Source organism: Buceros rhinoceros, unplaced genomic scaffold (assembly GCF_000710305.1).
Source record: "Buceros rhinoceros silvestris isolate BGI_N320 unplaced genomic scaffold, ASM71030v1 scaffold1714, whole genome shotgun sequence".
Classification (NCBI taxonomy): domain Eukaryota; kingdom Metazoa; phylum Chordata; class Aves; order Bucerotiformes; family Bucerotidae; genus Buceros; species Buceros rhinoceros.
The window spans coordinates 122,586-145,322 of record NW_010409843.1 but is presented as its reverse complement, the minus strand read 5'-3'; the positions used below and the strand labels follow the sequence as shown (position 1 = coordinate 145,322).

Here is a 22,737-nt window from a genome sequence, read left to right as displayed (position 1 = left end):
GGTGTTTTACCTCGGCCAAACCGGTGACAGCTCTCCACCATAAACCCCTTCATTGCAAGCTGGCATTTGGCTGACAAGTTGTCATGCTGCACGACACCCTAAATCCAGCAATGATTCAATTCATTATTCTGGAACTTAAGAACGAGGTCTTTCTGCAAAGGCCGAAATATTTTCTTCATCTCGCACACTGACTGCCCACTAAGACCAATCAACTCAATTGACCTCTCCAGTCCAGACACAGCTGTGACATTCACCCCAACTTGGCTACAGCCCCAGACATGTAGCACCTCTTCTTAGTCCCATGACCGAAGAATGAATCTTGAGCATGAACGTTCAGAGTAAGGGCAAATTCAGCCCAACCGCCTTGACTCTGTCTTCCAATAACCTGAATGGGATTTCTGAATACCTAACAACTATTTCTGGGACCAATAAATGAAACAAAATAAGCAGAAATTCTCCAAAATTGCTCTTGAGACTGAGAGGAACCACTAAATCTCCTCAAGACAAGAAGGCTTAGAAGAGATGCGTCACCATCCATTGCCAGAACAGCACTGGAAGGATGTATGAGCATCTCCGACAAAAATTAATGGATGCTCTTTCAATTTCACAAAATCATAAAACGTCAGTCAAACGTATAACTGCTGATAAGATACATAATGTAGGTATTGATATAAAGTTCCAGATCAGTGTTTCCGAGGCGTACTAAGATAAAAGGAAGGAAATCACTGGGCAGTGGTGGGTGGAGGTTACAGGGAAGAGGACACAAGATACAAGAAGATTAGTTTTGAAGGAAAGAAGGTTATGCCAAGACCGGGTGGCACATTTACAAATGCCACTTGTTACCTTCTTTTCCTTGTGATGCATTAAAGTCCCAGGCCTTATGTCTTTAACATGTGTATCATTTCTGGACTGTTCAGCATGACTGTTTGAGTTTACATCCATAAAAGAGCACTTCTGGAAAGCCTAGGAAATAAATACTGCAGGTTATCAGAAGCCCAAGAGCTTTTACACAGAAATGTCTGGAGATGACCGACTACAAAGAGAGCATTTGTTTTTGACATTCACAGCTCAGCAATATTATCTACAAGCTCATGAGATAATAGAGATTTATTCTCTCAGACCAAGAGAAATAGGGCATCCCCTCCAGTCGGCCAAGACTGCACTCTAACTCATCACGCCGACCTCAGCATTCCCCGCAAGATGAGCTTGATTCCTATTTTTCTGATTGAGAGATGGAGGCACACAGAGGTGCTGCAAACTATTCAGACTTAAGTAGGAAGCCCATTACAAACTTTGGGCTTGTGACAATATCTACTTCCTAGAGGCTGATAATCTTGCAAGAGCTCCATAATTCCATCTGTCCCCACACACACTGTTAATAAAACTTTAGATTTGGAGACATGTGCCTTTGCCACAGCCTTCGCTAACGGTCCAAATGGTGACAATCCCAACATATGGGCTTGTGGACTACAGGCCTCCCACCACGTGTACCCCAGGGCATGGCCTGGACATTACAGCCCTTTCTCTTGCTATTGTCTTTTCATTTCCTTTAGGTTTCTCTCTCCAGCTGGCTCCCAGATCCAAAGGAGCAGAACTATCACTGCCACCACGGCGCAGTGCTGTCCGCAAGCGTGCATTGCTGGGACTTCTGCAGGCATGATCTGCCTTCAGTGAAATATACAGGCAGGACATCTCTGCCAGCCACAGGAACAAAGGAGAAGTGCTTAAGGAGACAAACACACCGTGACATGCAAGAGGATTATATTCTTATACCATGCATTAAGGAAATTATTTAATTCCTGGCAACTCTCATGAAATTAATAGCTTGATTACAGATTAGAATCAAGCATGTTTTTTAAATATTGTGTACCTTGTATGTACTGCATGTTTATGCAAAATCAGAAAAGTAACAATAATGAAAAAGTCCAGTGCAAAAATTGGGGTGTAGAGTTTCTTCTGGTTTTCCATCACGTCCTATGTGTATGTGTTCATAGACCAGAGTACCTCAGACAACGTGGGACTATTAGAAAAAGTAGTCTTGCTCATCATAATACAGGATATGGATCTTACCCAGCTTGTTCATTTGTGAGACCAGTGATGTGCTCTAAAGTTAGACATATCATTTACAAAGGCATCCTCAAAGTCCTTCAGACTTTAGAGTGACAAAGTATCCCTTGGTAATTTGCTTATTTATCACCTTTTCTCCAAAATATCTATGACAGTGTTCAAAACCAGTTTGTGCTACAGCAGCTGATTGTTATGATACCTTTTTCTGCTAGATTGAAAAGTATAAAAGTATCTCCACATTGTACTGAAGTTCCTTCTGAACCTTCATATTCTTAACAGCCTTTTCAAATGGATGAGGCATATGGTATTTAGTCATGGGTGCAGCAGCCCAGTGCTGGTGTCACTAATCCTGTACACAGAGATTAAAAAAATCCCTGTTCTTATATTTACGCCCAAAACAGACACTAACTTTATGGTAACAGCACTGACCTGGGAACTCCTGTCAACTTGTTACTGTGACTCGTTTCCTTCCAAGTAATGCAGTTGTGATCTGGCCTATATTTTGTTGTTCATCATGTGGACTTCATACGTATTATACATATTTCAATATTATATTATATATATTTCAGTGAATGTATTATTAAGTGATTGATACCATCTCCCTGCTCTCATACTTCACCAGTTTGAATTAAGCTGATTTAAACAGTAAGGATTTTAAATGTGTTTCCAGGCTGCTGATGAAAATACAGAGCCACACTGGGCCTGTAGCTGATGCCTATGGGACCTAATGCAGCTGCATCAAGGGCAGCACTTTCACAGCCAGACAGCTCTCAATTGTCCTATGACAGGGGATGCTTTTTTTTTTTTGTATAATCTGTGGTGCCAGTTTTTTATCAGCATGTTGTATGATGTTTAATCAAATGATTTACAAAAATGTTTATAGGTATACCATTCACTTTAAGGGATCAAACCTGTTATCTGATCAAGGAGTGTTGTTTGCTTTGGCAGATCTGTATTGCACTACATCGCGTTTTCTTGCACAACTGTTTACATCTGTTCTTTAGTTCTTCACTGATTGATTCCCATACCAGATTTTCCATTATTCTGCCCGTGACTGATAAGACTAGATGAGCCTGTAACTCCTGGATCAAGCAGTCTGTCCTTTCTAAAACATGCTACTCTGTCAACTTTCTAAAATATACCTGATATATTGGTAATGGTTTAAAATGAGCTTTGCTTGTCCCCAAAAACTAGCATTTAAACACACACTCCCTATTAAGCTACCATGCTTTTTCCTTCTCCTTAGGTCCCCTCAGCCCTGCTTTCCAGACCTCCACTTCATTGTCACCAGTTGCAAGGCAGCCAGGTTGCTTTCCTAGAGACAGAAGACAATGTAACAGTTTCACTGTCCCCAGCAATCCTGTCACACTAGCCATTAGCACACAAACTGGGTACAAGGGTAAACAGCTGCTCTCACTCCCTGCAGTCCAGCTGTCTTAAGCACTGGTGGGTGAGAACTGAGCAAAGGGACAAGGTGCATCCATCACACATAACAGCTACCGCTTAATGTCCATGTCTCCTGTTCTGCTCCCTGGGCAACATCAAACCCACCTTTTGGCAGGTGGACAGCAGGGACCACCTTATGCTGTGACAGTGCTCTGAAACAACCCAACATCAGAAGTTATAGCCAGTTAAGCTGATCCACATCTCCTTTCCTCATGTGAGCATGGAAGAAGACAGAGGATGCCCCTGGGAAGCCGGAGCTCGCTGATGGTAGCTGGAATAGTTTAGTTTACTGTAGCATTGCCATCACTGAACTAAACCAGCCTACATGCTCTCAAGCAAAGGACAAGCAAGAGAGCACTACTGCTGTGTAATATACCAGTTACACAACAGGGAACAGCAAATGTTTCAATGTTCAAACACTCCGGGAAACATTGGACCATAGCACCAAACAAGTGAGCACAGCCTGCCAAGAACAGACCCCATATTCTCTGTTCCCAGCAATGCTAACATGACTGATGGGCTCTCAGCACCTTGCCAATCTGGTACTAAGTAAGTGAGAAATGTCAGGCCAGGGACAACCACAACAAATGCACACCAGCATTTTATTTATCCCATCTACATGCATAATATTGTCCAGTGGCAACTGCTGCATTCTTGACCACTCTCTCAGCTCAAGACCTCTTGAATAAAATTCGGGTGGGGCTTACAAAACATGTAACATTCAGTACAGTAAGTGGGACCAGGTGACACTGTCAGACATACTTTCCTTCATGTTCTGAGCTAGAAATTGTGCTGAGGCCCTACAAGTTGTATCAGGTACAGGTGACTTCGTGTGCAACCCAAAAAGCATACCTGTAATTCTGCCATTATTTTATCTCCTTCCTCTTCCTCTTCATCCTTTGCAGCTGATGCTACAGCATGCCCTGTGCTCCGAGACAATGCCTGATCTTCTTTAGGGGCTTTGGATTGTGCTATTTGCCCAGCATCTTCACTGCATTCCTACAAAGGGTTGAGAAAGCACAGACGGACAATATAGTTGGGCCCTCTTGATGCAAAGTGAGCACAGAAAATTCAACACTACTGCAATTCTCCAGTTGCAAGGTCCATCTTCCTTTTTAAGGAGACTGCTACTTCATCAGTTTAAAAGCAACCAATATTGCTGATGTGATAGCATGTTCACAGATTAAAAGGCTTGGACTTCCCTCTACTTCCTTCAGAGAACAGAACAGATGGGGAAAGGAAGCCCAAAGAAACTAATTTGCAACATTTTTGTAAAAGTGCTCTCATATCTGAGCTGATCTCCCCCATCTGTGTAAGGCATGCTTTTATTATTTTTACTCTTCTTAGCATTCTAAATGAAAGGAGCCTGTGACTTGCCTTCTACATTGCTAGGAGATATTTACAGGAGCAAGACTCCTGTAAATAAATGCATCAAACTTTGTTCATTTGATCTAACAGTAGTGTTTCCTCGTAAGCAGTTTCAGTAGCTCTCCAGGATGTAGCTCTGCCTCAACTTATTTTGTGGTTTATAGACACAGGCCAAGCCTAAGAATGTTTCTCTGTGCCAGCCACTCATCAGCAGTCTGATTGCCTAGAGTTTGAATCATCAAACCTTCACAGCAGCAGCTTCTTTTCTGGCTGCATAGATAACATCTCCTGATCTCGTTGTGGTTAGTCCTGACCCTGGCAGGTAACTGCGCCGTGGAGGTGGAGGAGGTGGAGACTTGGTCAGCTTGTCAGTATCCTGTTCTCCATCAGGAACTTCTTCTGCAAGTAAACAGCAGCAAAAAGTAAGCATAGGTGAAGAAGAGGAAAGAAGTATTTGCATCCTGCCTCAGCTGGAAAGGAAAAAAATGTCTTCAGAGGTCCTGCTGCTGACTATATGTTAATAGAGACACATTTGGGATTCAAGTGGAGCCGACTCAAAAGAAAGTAAATAGTGCTGCACTTGCACAGAGAAACTGGGTCACTTCACCCAGAAATTTTCAGCAAAACTCCTGTCCTCCATGCCAGTGTGCGTGAGTTTCAGCCCTTGGTGTACAAGTGTGATAGTAGAGCTCACATTTGTAAAAGACACATGTAAAGCACAAGTTCAGCCAGGTACCTCGTTGCAGATAGCAGCCTGTAATCTCATTTGAAAGCATGCCCACTGACATGGATAGTAGCAAGACACCAAACCTGGAGGCTTCTTGTGGTTCTCAGTAATTCTGAAGCAACCAGCACACATTTCTGCTCTGTCTGAGAGCTGCTGCTGGCAAAATGCTAGGAGAGGAGCTGAAGACATTCGTCTTGCAGTTGGATAAAACTAGCTAAGTTCAGACAAAGTCCAAGATGAAAAATGTAAACACTAGAGATGCCACCTCTGCAGGTCAACGATTCCTCTCACCCCTGAGCAACTGCACTTGCTCCTCTTCTAAGACAGCATTTATTTTCACTTTACTTACTACTCACTGTTCCAGGAATGCACAGTTTTGCCTCTGAATTATCATATAAGAGCCCTATATATATTTCGCTAACCCACAAAGATTCAAATACCAGAGACAACCACTGAGCAGAGCCAGCCCTTGATTTATGAGGATTGTATTCCAAGAGGAGACCAATTTCTCAAACTGGGATTTCCCCACCACAATGCTTCCCCACTCAGCTGCCTCTTCCCTGCTGCCACCAGATGGCATTTTTCCCAGAAGCAGCACTACCCTTTCTTGTGACCTGTCCCTATGCGTTTCTGGTCACAGGCTAAGCATTCAATAGACATGGCAACAGCCACCACTTTCACACTGCTGTTTATGATGTCTGGTTTGAAGAGCAAGAGAATGACCTTTTCTGCAACTACTCAGTTATATAAACAGCTGGAATACATATAACCCAGAAAGATAAAATCTCCTGCTTTTGGGATTACCCAGCTGTTTAGGGCTAAGTGTTCCCTCTGGGCAAGTTATTGCATAACTGCTTGCTCCTGGGGCTGTGTCAGCCATCCAGCTGGGATGGCCCCTGGGACTGGACGGAGCTCTTGTCTGACCCAGCCTCATCTTTGTTCCCTTCTTAGCTCAAGAGTTCTTTGAAGCTGCTTAAGCTTAGAAAAATGCTCTGTTGTATTATCTCCCTCCCTGGTTATCTGGCACTCACTCGCAGGACTGCAAGAAGAGTGGATTTCCAGATGCACTTTACATTAGACCACTTCTTTGATCAATATATGCCACTCAGTTTTTAATGACATCTGATGTACTTCTAACAGCTGTTAGAAGAGCTGTTGCTGTAAAATGAGAGTAATTCTCTAAGACGGTGTTTAGCAGACTATGATGCCAGGCCTGTGCAAATCCCTATTCCTTTTAATGGGCTCAACCCATTACCCTCAAACTGGTAGCAGTTCTGACTGAAAGAACGCCAAAGTTTTTCTCACACTTAATAACAGCAAGGCTGGATGAGAGACATGGAAGGCACAAAGACAGAATTATGCCTACCGTCTCTTCCACATCTATGAGACATTCAATCTCTCCATCTTCAAAACAGGAAATTAAAAGGAGAAGCACAGGCAACAGAAATTGTCAGTGAGCGTGGCAGGTGCACAGGCTATTGAAGGCTAACCTCCCTCACATCCTGTACCTGGATTCTTGCAGGAGAGGTTGTGATGGGGTTTGCTCGCAGTCAACACAGTGATTCTGAGCAAGACCTAAAACTTCATAGCTGGATTTCTATTTTTTTTACTGAACAATTGTATTTCCCCAAATCTAAATGGGAAGGGAAAAAAAAAAAACCCAACAAAATTTGGAGGAAAAGAATTGTGGAAAAGACCTTATTCTAATACTTCTTTTTTTTTTTTCCCTATGTCTGAGTTCTTCCAGCATATTTATAGAGGGAAGAGTAAATGGACAAGTACAACTCACTGCATCTGAGTTGTCTATGAGCAAATATTACTTTATGGAACCTTCTTTGGGGCCATGGGCCTCAGCACGTCTGTGAACAAAATGGGAGTTGTTCATCGCCATCACTGAACTGAAGCATTCTCCAAAACTAATTTCTCCCACCACAAATTTCCACCTGCACCAAAAAAATCCAACATGTCTTTAAAACATCTCAACCTAATAATCCCTGCCTTGAGGCAGCCTTTGTAGTCAGATGAGCAAACTGTCTTTAATAGAAGCTACTGATAACTCAGCACTTACAAAAATCAGGGCATTCTCACATATGAAGGCACAAAACCAGATGAAGGAGCCCAATTTCTAGAGACAGTCCCCATATTTTTCACTGAACAATCTTGATAACAAAGAGGAATTAGAGTCAAAGCATTAACAAGTGTTTACAGAGACATCTGCAAAATTGTGTAAAGTGTGAAATTTTACTTTTTTTGTGCTTTGCAGGGGAAACAAAAGTTTTTTAATTGGGTTCTGTGTGGAGAATGGCTGAGAAAACATATTCTGGCACTATGATCTATCTGGATTCTGCAGCGAAGACAACAGAGGACTTTGATAATTTATGGCCAAAATGCCTTAAGCACTACATTAGTAGATAGGTTGTCTCTCTTTCCTTATGTGGCTTATTTCTCTTGTCTGCAGCAGACTGATATTGCAATTTTCATCTTGAATCACAGGAGAGTTGGGTTGCATGTGAGATATTTAATCATTTATTAAGGAAAAGTTTTGCTGTTCCTTTATTTATGTTACTATTACAGGATTCATTACGTACAACAGAAGGCAAAAGTCTCAATCATATCATCAATTTTCTCCTTAAATCTGCTGGCTACACACTGTGCAAAACTGTATTCTAGAAGTGTACTAGTTAACTATGTGAGTTACAAAACTTCTCTGTTGCGCTCTGCACTTTTCAAGATGTCACACCTCATTGCACCCGTATGGTATTTATTTTCAATGACTTTTTCTATTTATGCTACAGATTATAGAAGATAAATGTGTTGGTAGCCAGAAATCTTGCTGAATGGTGCCAGAATTCTAAAATTATGAGGTTTAACAAAATTTATATGAAACATGTACATTGTGAAACATCCAAGGAGCCACAGCTTGACAGTGTTAAAGGTGCACCCAGAAAAAAATGCTGGGTCTGAAAACACTCCTTCCAAATTCTACATGAATTTATCTACAGAAACCCCAGGGGATTGTTTTGTAGCTATTTACAACCTTGGCATGCCAACACCTTGAGAGCAGCATGCAGCTCTGGGCTCCACAGCTCCAGAAGGGCACAGTGAAGTTAGCAAAGAGCAACAGGGGAGGGAGCAGCTGATGGAGGGACCAGAAAGTCTGCAAGTTTGCAGTTTGGAGCCTGTGGGGCGGGCTGAGACCTCCAGGATATAACCCAAGTTCATCCACTGCCTTTCCTTATAAAGGAATGCAGAGCTGTTGTCTGCCTAATTGCAGAATGTTAGAGAACTATGGGGAATGCAGTGAAGCTGGTAGGGATCAGTTTAAAATTGGGAGCCTGCTGCCACAGCAGTGGGGTTGCAAATGGTATAAGCGGGTATAGAGGAATTACTGGATAAAAGGTCCATAGTGGATACGAAAAAGAAGAGGTTTAGATATTCCCTCTAGTGTCAGTTGGGATTGCTGAGGGAGTACTAGCAGACTGCAGAAGGTGGCCAGGTTCTGTGCTGCCACAGACAGTGTCTCCCATTGCCTCTGGCAGAGACAGACTGGTGATCTGGATGAACTATTGCTTAAGTACCCTGGGTAAGCATTTTGCAACTGACTCATGTTTGGCCGATGAGGTAAATCCAAGGTTCGGCTGTGACATCTTCTTTGCTCCTTGAACTCTGAAGAAATTTAGACGCGGATTTGTACGTTAAACTGTGAAAGAAACAGGACTGGAAGGACATCCTATCATCCTGCTACCACAAATTAGCTCTACCTATACGGTTCCTGAGCAATGCTAGTCTAAGAAATTCTCTCCAGTGATGGGGACCTTACATCCTCCTCATTGCCTCATACGGCCTTCTTCAGCGACTTCACTTTCCTTATTATTACAAGGTTTTTTCCTAATACCTAACTTAGAACTTCCTGGTTGCAATTGCCAGCTTCCTCCCACAAGAAGCAAGTCTTCTTTTTTAAGCAGACTTTTATGTATTCAGAGATTGCTTTGCCCTTCCTCAGCCTTCACTCTGTGATACTAAACAAGATCGATTCTTTCTTTTTTGTTCCCCAAGGAGCATGCCTTTTTTAGAGCTCTGGTCATTATCATTGCTGTCCTCTTGACTGCCTCCTAATTTTTCAGTCTTCCTTGAAGTCTGAAACATTGAGTTTGGGAATTTCTATGTAACAGCTCACCACTGCTGAGCAGATTCATGTTTCTTGTAGATATTCCTGTTCACCACATTATGATGTTTGCCTATTTTTACGTCACAAACTGACTCACGTTCAACTTGAAACTTGATATATCTATATCATTACTGTGACAGGCAGAATACTTACTGTGAAAGTCACTCTTATTCACTCCGGTATATCTACCCACTTCCCCAAGATAACTCTGTTACGTAGCATCACAGGTTACTTTCAGACCTCTGAGGGGCTCATTGAAAACATTGGTTGTATTTATAGTTTAAGGTTATAAAGTCAGCAAGGATCATTAAGATCAAATAGTCTGACTTTCCACTTAACATAGGTTCAAGGCTTTCTTTAAGCAAGTCTTCCATTATGCACAGAGCTTGTCCCTGAGCAGCCTTTTGGAAAGAAACAGTATGGCTTATGGATTTGAAGTGGCAAAGAATCCCATACATTCAGAATTAAACTTCAGGCATTAGTTCACCGAATGTTAAAATCTGACAGCTGATTTTTTTAATGTGGCTTCTTCTATTTGCTGGAACTTGTGGGAACATGTTCTGCAAAGTTAAAAGGCCTCCCTACCCTCAGAAACCTCAGGCACGTCTTTATCTTCTTTTGATAACAAACATGACTACAAAAATAGGTTTTCAGATTTCTGATGGTAAGATTATTTGTGCTAAAAATCTGTGGTTCTTTCCAGAGCTCTCTGTAGTTCTAACCTTTTAAGTGCAAAACTCAACACAGTACACTAGATACAGATGTAGTATACAGATACTCTCATCTCTGTCAAAAGCAAGGTGTACTCTCACTCTCCTGATCATGAGGAGTCTATCTTCAGAGGACAAACTCATTCTCTCAGTTGCAATTTGGGGAAATTTGTGTTCAGCTGGTTACCCACACTGGCATCTGCAAAACCACTGCATCCGGTATGCAGGACCTGCATTATTCCCCAACGGACATACTCACAGGTATGATCAAGAACACAGAGATATGTAAACTAAAACCATTTTCCTTAGAAAGTAGGAAAAACAACCTCTCTTTTCCAGGTATGCACCGTTTACTCTAGCAAACCTTACCTGAGACTTCTAGCTTGTCCACTGCATCCCCTTTAGGCAGGGCTGCTGGTTGTGGAGGCATCTCCAGGTTAGGAATTGACTTCATTATATTGGCCTGGGCCTCTTCCAAGAGCTTTTCAAATTCCTTTCCATTATAGTGATCAAGGTTTTGTCTTTTCTCCTCCCATTTCTTTTCAGCTTTCTAGACACAGACAGTAAAGCAGTGATTTATTTCTCTGACTTCTCTTATGATCACTTAAAAAAAAATCCCTATATATACATTATAGATCAACATGGATAGATCTTTCAGTTCTAGTCAGCAACTAGAGGAAATATATTAACACTGATTGTACACTGGTTCTGAATTCCATTGTGCTCAATATGGAGCAAATGCAGGACAGACAGTGGCCACTGCTCAATAAAGGAAGAAAGGCAAAATGTAAATCTGGGTCACTGCCTTACTACATTACACTGGTGATTAAAGTGCACATCTGTAATAAGATATGAGAGTTCATTTGTGAGTTTTCTCAATAGCTCTGTGTAAAACCACTGGAACTTCACCCTCTTTCACTGTTCGTTCTCCATAATGAGGGATATGGAGAATTAAAAAGTGAATGAAAAATCTACTGATGCGAGTTTTGCCAAAGAATCATATGTTATTGTTCAGAAAAGACGTATTCTAAAAATTTTTTTAATTTTTTTTTATTTATAAAGGTTATTTTAAAGCCACAGTTACTCTTTTTGGTTACATGTTACTATCCTGTTGCATTTAAAATCAGCGAGTATCTTCAGAAGTGCATGGTGTAGTTAGGGGTTAAGAATATAACCCTGAATGGATTGGAAAAACGCCACCTGCAGTCTCAAGAGTGAGACTGGGAGCTCAGACCCAAAGAGAGGACAACTAGCTGAGTAGAATACACCATACCTCAATCGACACAGCTCGGTTTCTGGTACTTGCACTGTGGATTTCCTCAATGAAAAGACTTTGCATGGTGGTGCCATTGACAGAGACCTGTGGTGCTAGTGTGGCCTGTGTGGGCTGGGATCCTGTTGTAGGCTCTTGCACGGGCGCTGGCGGGGTGGCTGAGGGGTGGCCGCCTCCTGGCACACCTTCACTGTGGCTGGCCACAGTGGGTGAACCCTGGACATGGTTGACCAGGGCTGACGAGTGCTGAGACTGATGGATGACAACAGGTGAGCTCTGCACATGATGGACCGTCATTGTTGAGAAGGGGATGACTTCTGACTTGACTGATGACACCTGGGACTCTGATGTGATTGCTGCAAGGTTTTGCTGTGCATGTCCCTGGGCATGCTTGAGCTCCTCCTGGTTTTTCAGAGCTTCAGGTGCAGTGGCCTTTTCCAGAGTGGAGCATTGCACAGCTTGGGATGGATCCACACCCTTCAGCAGTCCTTCTGTAACTTGTCTGCCAGCCAAATTGAACACAACAGCGAGGTACATGGTTAGCTTACAGGAGAGTCATGAGCAGTACTTAACAATTAACTTTTGAAAGGGAAAAGCCCCTATATCAAAAACATAAAAATGGTGGGGTTTTTCTTCCTAATGCTCTCAGTTGCGTGGTTTTACAGCTTCCTCTCAGATTCAGGGACTCAAGGTTTTAAAGAGACAACTCTAATTAGGTTATTTTTGCCTTTTAAAGTGTTTGCAAACCTTCATGGATGTACTGGCACTTTTGGCCAAAGCAGGAGTTAAAGTGGGTTGATTTTAGAGGGGGAATGGAAATCAATCAGATGAATTAGATTTTATACACTGTATCTAGCTAAACAGTGTGCTCCTGGACTATTAGCACAGAAAATGGTAGTTACATAGAATGTGAGGTTGCAGTTTGGTAAATTGACAAAACAAAGCCTTCAAATGACAGTTCATGAAGGTCTTATCGAAAGATTGGAGTAGGATGAGCTGAGGATGTAAAGCGCCAGCTCTTTCTGGCAACTAGCTGTAGAATGGCTGAGCTTTGGAGTGTAGCTAGCCATCAAATGCCATCAGTTTTTCCATTACTGAAACAGACTTTATGAGGCTTAATACATAATTTAGCTGCAAAAAATTACTTCAGGTAAAATTTTTTTATGCATAGCTTTTTTTTTTTTTTTTTTTCCCCGAACGGGGAGACAGGAAATAACTGTAGTCATTTTTAAGAAAAGGAAACTAATGTGAAAGGAAATAGATGTTTATCTGCATGGAAAAATATGTGACGGCTTTTAGAAGACCTGTTACCTAAACCATTTTATCCATCTGCCACTACTGGCAAATCCATTTTACATATACTCCCGGATATATGGAAACAATGACAACCCGACACTCCTTAGAATAATGGTAGTAACAATAGGCGTATGACTTACATTTTCTTCTAACAGAAGTAAAATTGAGACCACCACCACCACCACTGACAGTTTGGCCTGATTCACTGGTTTTGAGCGGGAAGTAAATCCAATGCCTATTGGCTCATATAAAACTGCAGTCATTTGTTGCTTACACATTCTGACAAACATAGCTAAACACTGGCACTTAGTGGACGTGGATTTAATTTAATATTTCAGCTTTCTTTAATGCATCCTCCTTGCAAAGAACAGAAAAAAGAATTTGCAGGAGTACAAAAGCGTTTTCAAAAGTATTTCTTTCTTTCACAAGGTTTTGGATGTCTTTATCCACTTAGAAGCTTTTCCTGTTTTATTTTTTCCTGTTACATTTTTTGGGATACACATTTCAGTGTCAGAGAGTATTTCTATTAGCTTAGATCGCTGTAAATGCCTACAGTTATTCAGCTCAGAAATGGGACTGATGCCACTCTGTAAGCTTTCTCACCCAGGTACTTCCCAAATCTGGAAGTATTGAGTTCAGAGAGAGGTAGTTTCAATCATAAGATCTCAATGACTGTTGGTCAGAACAGAATCACTTCACAGAGCACAGGAAAGGCTCTTGAGAAAGGCCCTTGAGAGGGCTCTAGGAAGGTTCTATAAAATGATGTGAGCAAGTTGCATTTCTCAAAACTGCCTAGGGAGAGAGTCCAAACCTGAAAGCTGTTCCAGCCTGTTGCGACACGAAACGGAGCTCGTAGCTGGAGCAGGGACGAATCACTCGAACGCCAATATGGTGCGTAGTGAGACCCGTTTATTGTTTACATTACATCCCAATTTATAGACTCTTGCCCACTCGACTAACTACATGGTGATTGGATAGTGACTCTGTTACACAGACAGGACACAGCTCTTAAAGCACTATAATTGGATAAAAGGGGTTAGTCCCCACGTGGTGAGTATTGTGATTAAAGCTACCAAAACAAGGCCAGTATAGATAATATTTCCCACACGATAACACCGCAGCTGGGTTCAGCTGCTAAGTTTCCCAGAGAGAGAGTAGCATATTTTCATAGTTCCAATTTCTGCTAGAAAAATACACCAACACAGCCCTACTTGAGGAAATTCTTTAATTTTGAAGAAAAAAATCAATCACCTCCTGAGCACAGTAAGTATATCAGTCATGCTGCGCACACGTTTCAGCAAGCTGTCTAGCTTGTGCGGTTCTTCCTTTAGGAATCTCACGGCTTCTACCTCAATTCGGAGGATCGCACGCATTTTATTCTGCAATGTCGGGAACTCTCCTGCAAAGACAGTAACTGTGAAGCTGAAGAGAAAATTACAAAAACCCTGGGGAGAAATAAGTTAAATAGTTGAGTGTCTACATCTCTCCAGGGGCCATGCAACAACCTCCTTAATCCCAACTATAAATCTTCTTGGAAGTGAAAGTTAATGCCTCCAGATCAAAGGCAACACTGTTCTTAGCCATTGTGGTTAAAAGAACCAAAAGTAAAAAGGAAAAGTACATACCTTTCAGGGTGGCAACAGCTTCTCCCACTTGACGCAAAAGAAAGGCTCCGTCTTCAACATCTTTGAGTGTAACTGTCTTGCTGGAAGCAGTAGAGTCCCTCTTCAGGTCTTCAACAAATGCCTCCAGCTCACTGGCAAAACAGAATTAGTAGACATAAAAGGTAAGCAAATTCTGCATTAAAATCAATTATATATATAAATGAATGGACAAAACTAAACCATAAACCTCAGCTCCAGCATCTTTAAATCTGACACAGCAGGCTGAAAAAAAACACGAGGTACCATGAGTGGAGGTGAGGATGCTGGACACCCATGCCCTCAGCATAGGAACAGGCTTGTAACTAGCTCAAGTTATTGAGTCTGACAGGCTGCAGGTTTGCAGAGCATACTGCTGAGCTACAAAGGGTAGGCGGGGTGGTGAAACACACCTAACAGCCAGCACTCTGGGGATGCAAATCCTAGAGGAGTACAGACACACTGTACCACTATACCCAGTACTGATTTGCACCTTGCATTTTCTCATTGCTGATGACATGCAAAGGAGTGCCCAACAGTCAAGTAACAACCCCAAAACTGGCCTCTTGATGCAACCTGTTTCTCTGCTAGACAGTTTCTCTGGGTCCTGCTAGACAGGATACTGGGTCCTGTTTCCACAAAAAGCCTGGAATGGCAAATGTGCATTGTGCACAGCTCTTGGTCATCATTTTGATTCAAGAATTAATCACTTCACATGTTTTTTCCATCCAGTGCTGTCCCGTGCTTCCTCTGGCTCCATGTGGTGCTTCCTCATCACCTTTCACAATATTTTTTCCACTTCTTCTATACGTCACATAAATTTTCACAATCCTTCAAACACATAAACTTTATTTTTCTCTTGGCACTTTCTCCCATTTTAGAGCACATTGCTTTAGCTGGAGTTTCCACACAAGCTTAAAAATTTATCAAAAACCCCTGAAGTGTGCAACTACACTGGTATGAATACCTTTAAAGGGATCGTCTCTTGAATATTTATTCTAAGAGAAATCCAGCTCTATTAAGACACTAAATTTAACTAAAACAGGAATATTTTGAAAAGCAGTTTAATTGCACGGTAGAAAACAATGCAAAGCAAACACTGAACTGACAAATTGGCTCCTCATTTTAATCTAATTTTAAGCCGCATTTCTTGCATCCACTCAGGTAGTGGTTTTGCAATTTCTCTAAGAGAACCAAGGTATAGCACTGATTGCCTGAAAAGGGACAGGGGCAGGTTGCCTTCTGCACCAACTGCAGGTCTTGCATTTCCACATATTTCCCTTGTACTAGCACTGCCATGCAAATCCTCCAGAATATTACTTATTTTCAGCCAAGTCACTTCCTAGATCCATCTCAGTGAACAGGTTACATGGGGAGGAAAAGAAAGGAGTAGGTGGCCAGTAATGGGATAAACAGGAGAAAATCCTTTGCAGCACCACTGGTTGTTTTGACTAGTGCCGAGTCTGAGCCTTCACGTCCCACCGCCCTCCTGCGACACTTGCACTGTCCTGCAGCACAGCTGGAGAAGCAACAGTGCAAACTGTTGCCATTCACAACAGGTCTCCCTCCAACCCCAATGGAGTAGCAGTATTAAATACTGGCCCAGAAGGTTGGAAACAAAAGTGTTGAGGTACCGGCAGGCTGACGCCTGTGCTTACCTCTGCTGTCCCAGTGGCTCCAAAGAATGTAGAATCATAGAATCATAGAATCATCTGGTTGGAAGAGACCTTAAAGATCATCAAGTCCAACCGTTACCCCTCTACCGCCAGGGTCCCTACACCATGTCCCTCAGCACCACATCCACACGGTTTTTAAACACTTCCATGGATGGAGACTCCACCACCTCCCTGGGCAACTCGTTCCAATGCTTAATAACCCTCTCTGTAAAGAAATTTTTCCTAATATCCAACCTAAACCTCCCCTGGTGCAACATATCAATATGGTGATAGGCGCTTTATATATAAATATATATATAGGCACATTTAGGTCAATTTAAAGGGGAAGCACAGTCACACAGAATGGCAATATAATAGTACTGCTAATACACAGAGAAACAGAAATTGTATCAGGATCCCAGCATCAAGCGCACACAGCAAAGAGTTCATTTCAATCCAGAGATTAAGAACTTCAGAAACTATAAAACAGTTTGGAATTAAGAATCATAAATTGCTTCTGAACAGATCCCAACCAAGTGAAGGTAAATCATCCTGTTCATAGTTTAAGATCACTCCTCCCAAAGACTCTGCCTTGAGAAAGCAGGAGGAGTTGCAATTAACACTAGCAGACGCATACTTGCAGGAAACAATCCATGGGACCACACGATGGCAGCAAGGGAACATTTCTCAGGCTATTTTTCCAGTGGAGGAGGCTGCACTCATGCAGATATCTGCTGTTTCTATGTCTGCCTGCCTTTGCAATGAAGGGTACAGATATAGTCTGGGAAGGAGATGGAGGAAGAATTTGGCTGTACTCACTACAATGCAAAGGCTCCTGCCCTCCAGAATGGTGCTGTACAGTCATGCATCCTGGCCACTCCTAATGCCCTGGTACTGGCACTTGTGCTAGGCAGTGCTACTTTGGGAATCAGCAGGTATCCCCCCTCCCTTTTGTAGATCAGCACTGTATATTTGCATCTACCATGCAACAAAAAAGATAAGAGCAGAACCTTTAATATGTTCACGGAAGGAAAGAAAAGACAGGAACAAACACAGAACAATGTTATGATGCTTCGGTAAGTTTATGATTGCTGGAAATGTAGGGTTAAAGGAAAGAATTCCACGTAGCTGACGACGGCTTTCTTTCCCCTTTGTTCATTAAGCAGAATGGAAAGTTCACCATAAACCCTTTTGATTCCATACAGTGATACTATCAAACGAGACAACTGATCCTGAAATAAATCAGGGGATGCCATATTATACGGCCACATGTTGCTAACCACGAGGGAAAAGAAACAGCCCTCAGGAGCCAAAGTCTGAAACAGGTCCAGCGGTCTCCCACATTTCAGTTCTGTAACTGGGGAAACAACTTGGCTTTATGGATCATACTGAGCAAACTCAATTAGCAAGACACTCACATTAATACAGTTTTAGAAGGCTAACACAAGATAAATGGTTTTCCTGCATCTATGTTTCACACGGGGAAGTCAAGGCAAACTCTTCAGCTGAGATCTTTCTTTAGGCAAAAAAGCATCAGAGGATCTGTCTCAGATTGCAGTATCAAACTGACAAAATGAATAGTAACAAATCACCCAGGCCAGATGGTATTTGCCCTGGAGTTCAGTAGCAACTCGAGGGTGAAACAGTTGAACTATTAATTCTAGGCATCTAACTTGTTGATTTGAATTGCTTTAGCTCCAGAGTAGTGGCAAGTGTCTCAGATGATACAAATACATTTTTTTAAAAGGAGATGGGACTATCAAGGGAACTCCAGTCTGGTGAGACTGACACTCAGACTGGTGTAACTGAGAGATACCAAATATAAACAACGAAGAATTAGTGGACCAATGGATAAATATGCTGTGTTAGGGAGGAATTAATGTGATTTGTGTAAAGAGAAGGTAAGTCTTAAAAATCCATAAGAAAACAAAAGCATGGAGACAAGCTATAGCCAAAAGGATTTCAGCAAGGTGTTTGAGCAAAAGCTTTCAAAGAAAGCAAAGTTGCCATGGGACAAGAAAGGAAATTCTCTCATGGATAAAGTACTAGAAGAAAAGGGAAGGGATCAATGAACAGCTTACTCGATGAATTTAGTTTGATGGTGGGTTCCACAGGGATTGGTACTAGGGCTGGTGCTTTTCAGCATATTATAAATTATTTAGAAAAGAGGATGAATAGTATAGTAAAAAAAAAAATCTCAAAAGGATATTAAATTATGCAGGGGAATGAAAATGAAAGGTGTGCAGAGGGCTGCAGATGGACCACTTGATACTAACTGATGAGAGAAAAACCAAAGACTAAATTAACTCCTAATACATGTAAAGTAATGCTCATGAGAAGAGGAGAAATAAAACCAAAACCAGCCTCACCTAAAAACAACAACCACCCACACTCCTAAGTTTTTACACACAGTAATGAACTTTGTACTGATAATCATCCACGGTGAATGAGATGCTGGATTTGCAATGGAAGGTTCATGTGGAACATGAGGATAGGGAGGCCATCACCATGCCACTGCATGAAGTCATGGTGTGCCCGCATTTGATACAGCTGTTGCACAGCTATCCTCTCTCCCCATCCACATCTTAGAGACATACACTAAGGTTAGAAAGGGCATAGAAAAAGGCAGCAGGATGATAAGATGTATAGAAAGGCTTCTACAAGAGGAGTAACTAAGCAGACTAGGACTTTTCAAGCTGGAAAAGTCATGAATGGGGGAAAACAGTGGAAAGGGGTGTGGGATCATCGGTAACATCTGACTAGCATGGCAAGGGTGAATATTCTGCTGTGTATGATTTAAGAGTTTGGGATTGACGCTCAGATGAAAGATTCAAAAACAAACAAAAAGAGATTCTACCCCTAAAGAATTATGCTATAGAATTTTTTGCACCTAGATGCCATACACAACAAAGTTTACATAATTTTTTTAAATGCCTAAGTTCACGAAAAATAAACAATCTGTGCACAGCTTTTGCGTGTGAGGATACTATCTCTCTTGGAAAATCCCTGAGCTGCAAGTAATTAAAAGGAAGGAGATGCACTCTGAGCATTTTATCATGTTCTTATAACCTTCTCCAAGTATCTGCTACTAATGGCTCTCCAAGACTGCTAAGCGGAGTTTTGTTTTTACTGAGCACAGTTATTCTTATAAAAAAATCTGATACTTTTCCTAACACAAATATAAATTCTAACTTACTATAGATCATATCCAATTAGATTGTATGTGGATGTAATTTAAATACTGTGCTTATAAACCCCCCTCTATTAAAGTGCTTACAATAATCTCTAACATATAGTAGTCGTACCTGTAACATGTTCCTCACAACATAAATATTTCATTAGTCAATGTGTCATATCATCATAATTTGTCCTTGGTCTGGTAAGTTTTAAGGCTAGTATCTACAACCCCAGAACTGTCATATATGATATCTCCAATGCTGAATCAAAAGACTGGATAGAAAAAACCAGTCCAGTTAATTCTGAGTATGCATTTCACTGTTGCAAGTGTGCATAAACACTATGTTTAACAGTGTTCCTTAGATTTCATTAGATACCTCTGAACTGTAATCCTGCTACAGCTGTGACACATATGGGCACACTTCTATAGGCACCATCATGAATAGCTGCTCCACAGAAAACCTGCTCTGAACCGTACACTGACATTTCTGCTGTTTACAACATGAAACCGTCAATATTTGTATTTCTTTACTGCCCAATGATGATCTTCAGAACTGCAAAGAGAAGAGCATTTTAAGCTGATATTTACTATTTCAGAGCAATAAGTACACTTTCGTAAGTATCGCAGAAATCCTTAAGCAGCCTTGTCTTGCATGAAGCCAGTCTACTGATTTAGTCCTGTGATTTAGGAAAGGTCAAGAGAGCAACAGTTGAAATACTAAGAAATTATCCTCCCCACCCCCGCCCCCCCATTGTTTTGCATTTGTTTATACATCTGCACTGGAATCAGCTTAATTGAAAGTGCCTATGTAGAATGTCAACCTTTTTCTGAATACTGCCTGTGATATTTAATGTCTAATTTTGTGATATACTTTGTGATGTATGAAAAAGATGTGCTTTTTCTTTTGGGCTCTGATCTGGCAAACATGCAATACATGACAAAGCAATCTCTTTGGCCACAGCTAATGAAAAATAATTGCTTGTGATCTAATGGTTGTTTCTAGGATGCCTCTAAAAGGGTTGAACCAACATTTACAGCCTACAAGAGATGTAAATAACAGTTTCCTGTAACATTAACAAAGGAAGTAGCACAGAAGCAGCAGAAACTCTGTGAACAAAAACCCCCTTCCAAACACTCATAAAACAGAACCAAATTGCAATCAAAGTTGTATCCTAAATGATGAGCTGTAAAAACTAATGCCATTTTCACTTGACCTCACTCAGTATCCATTTTATGAGGCAATGTGATAAACAGCCATCACACAAATCGTTTTTTCCACAGAGGACAAACAGCCTGGAAACTAGGCAATGAGGTACACAGGAATTAAGTAATGAACAGTAAGGTAATTACTTAAGACTACAACACAATGTTATTTAAAACTACCAACCAACTGAGAGGATTATACACATTAGCATGGACTGTTACTGCATATTCAACTTTTCTTCACAGAAAACATACACTCCTGTAGTAATGCTCTACTTTTTCTTTACAGATGCACCATTTTTATTACAAATTTTATTCATTTGACAACACATTGATCAACAGGATTGATTTACTCTCCTTAGCTGTCAGTTACTGCATTCCTATGGCTCTTCAATCATTATTTCCAGCAGCAAGCTTACTAGAAAGTCTCCCTCTAGTATGGAGCAATTCTTCAGGTGTGAACTAAATGCAGTAATACGAAATAATCAGTTGTATAGCATCTTAGAAATGTTAGTATTAGAACTAGTTAAATTGTTTATTGATTTCAGCTTCACCTTGCCTCCTGCTAACTCTGAATACGGACTAAAACAAACAACTGGATCCCACCATTCTTGGCATGCCGAAGTTTCGGGGGGAAAAAAGAGTCTAATAAAGAGCCTTTACACAACAACAACAACAAAAGTAAAGTACTTTTATCTGCAGTTAAGTGTATGGAAATCCCAGTGAGTAAATTTTACATGAAGACTGGCATTGCTGACTGCAATTAAACTTCAATCCCCTATTTATCAGCTCCCCTACCTCTCCCAAGCAATAGCCAAGGCACTTACTTTTGAAATCTGGTTTTCATACTTAAAGCCAAACTCATTACCTTCCTTTGCATCCATCTGGTCTTGAGGAAATTCCTCCCTCCTTCCCTAAAGCATTAATACATAAAGCTGAACTAGAGAGCTAGGAGCTCGGAGAGGGGGAGGCTTTCAGAAGATGGAGGTGGTCACGGTCCTTGCAATCATCCGTCCCATTACAGGGACTTCTGAAGAAGTTTAAATTCTTTGTACTGGTGGGACTTACCCAGTGGGCTGTGCTGAGAAGAACTGCCGGTCAGGACCAGTGATTTGTACAACACAGACACAGTTTTGCAGCCAGTATGAGTGCAAGGAAACACAACTAAAAGAGCATATGCAGGTGCAGTTTCACTGAAGACAGTGGTGAAAGCTACTACTTTATGGAAGAAAAAGCCAGGCAAAAGCAACAAATTCCAAGAGGTTTCTCAACGCACCATAATTTCTTTACAATCTTTTCTTCTTCATTGAGGTATTTCTGCCTTTCTTGTTCCACCAGGTTGCGCTGTCGCTGCACAGGATCTTCAAGCCTCTTCACTGTTTCAATCATTTTGCCATTGATTTCCAGCTCTGCTTTCTTCACCATTGCCCTCAGCATCTCCTGGTTCTGCAGCTGTTGCACAAAAGAAATCAACTTCAATTTTTCCTGCTTGACTGACATCCCAGGCTACAGAATACATTGCAGAGCTCAGAAAAGGTTGGGATAAACACAGCCCTACAGCGAGAGAGAGTTTTTACCTTCTTCTTTTTATCTTTACCTGTAAACATTATTCCACAAGGAATAGTTGGAGGTGAGAAAAGCCTAAGTCTGATTAACTTCTAATGTATATACCTAACTTTCAGTTGCAAGTTGACAAACAAAAGGTGTTGGGATCAGTACACCACCTTCAGTGCATAACTTCTGCAAGGATTGTGGCCCCTTTACTCTGCTCAGTCCAGCACAAATCAAGAATAAATCAAGCCTCATGAGAATGCTTCAAGCTTGACTGCCACTTTGTGCATATTTTGTAAACTTATGCATTGCACTGCCCATACGTGTCTAGTGGATAATCCCACACATTAACATCAAGGCTGGAACTCACTGCTCTTCTCAGAATGTAATTTTTCAGTCTCTCAAGTAGCAGAGGAAGGACTGTGCCATTCAGTGTAGTTTGGTGCAAACACACA

The 22,737-nt window shown here is 41.4% G+C and overlaps 1 protein-coding gene across 1 annotated transcript in view; it reads right to left on the bottom strand.

The window, feature by feature from the left end:
- Nucleotides 1-10: 10 nt before the first annotated feature.
- LOC104492763 (sickle tail protein homolog) overlaps nt 11-22,737 on the bottom strand; it is a gene marked incomplete at its 3' end in the record, with an annotated part of 90,988 nt that continues 68,261 nt past the window's right edge. The window contains exons 8-16 of the mRNA XM_010135356.1: nt 22,008-22,183; nt 14,681-14,811; nt 14,307-14,454; nt 11,760-12,261; nt 10,856-11,036; nt 5,126-5,280; nt 4,366-4,512; nt 844-963; nt 11-98 (exon numbers count right to left, since the gene is read on the bottom strand). Of these exons, the coding sequence (XP_010133658.1) occupies nt 11-98; nt 844-963; nt 4,366-4,512; nt 5,126-5,280; nt 10,856-11,036; nt 11,760-12,261; nt 14,307-14,454; nt 14,681-14,811; nt 22,008-22,183 (1,648 nt within the window). The remainder of the gene's footprint in view (nt 99-843; nt 964-4,365; nt 4,513-5,125; nt 5,281-10,855; nt 11,037-11,759; nt 12,262-14,306; nt 14,455-14,680; nt 14,812-22,007; nt 22,184-22,737) is intronic.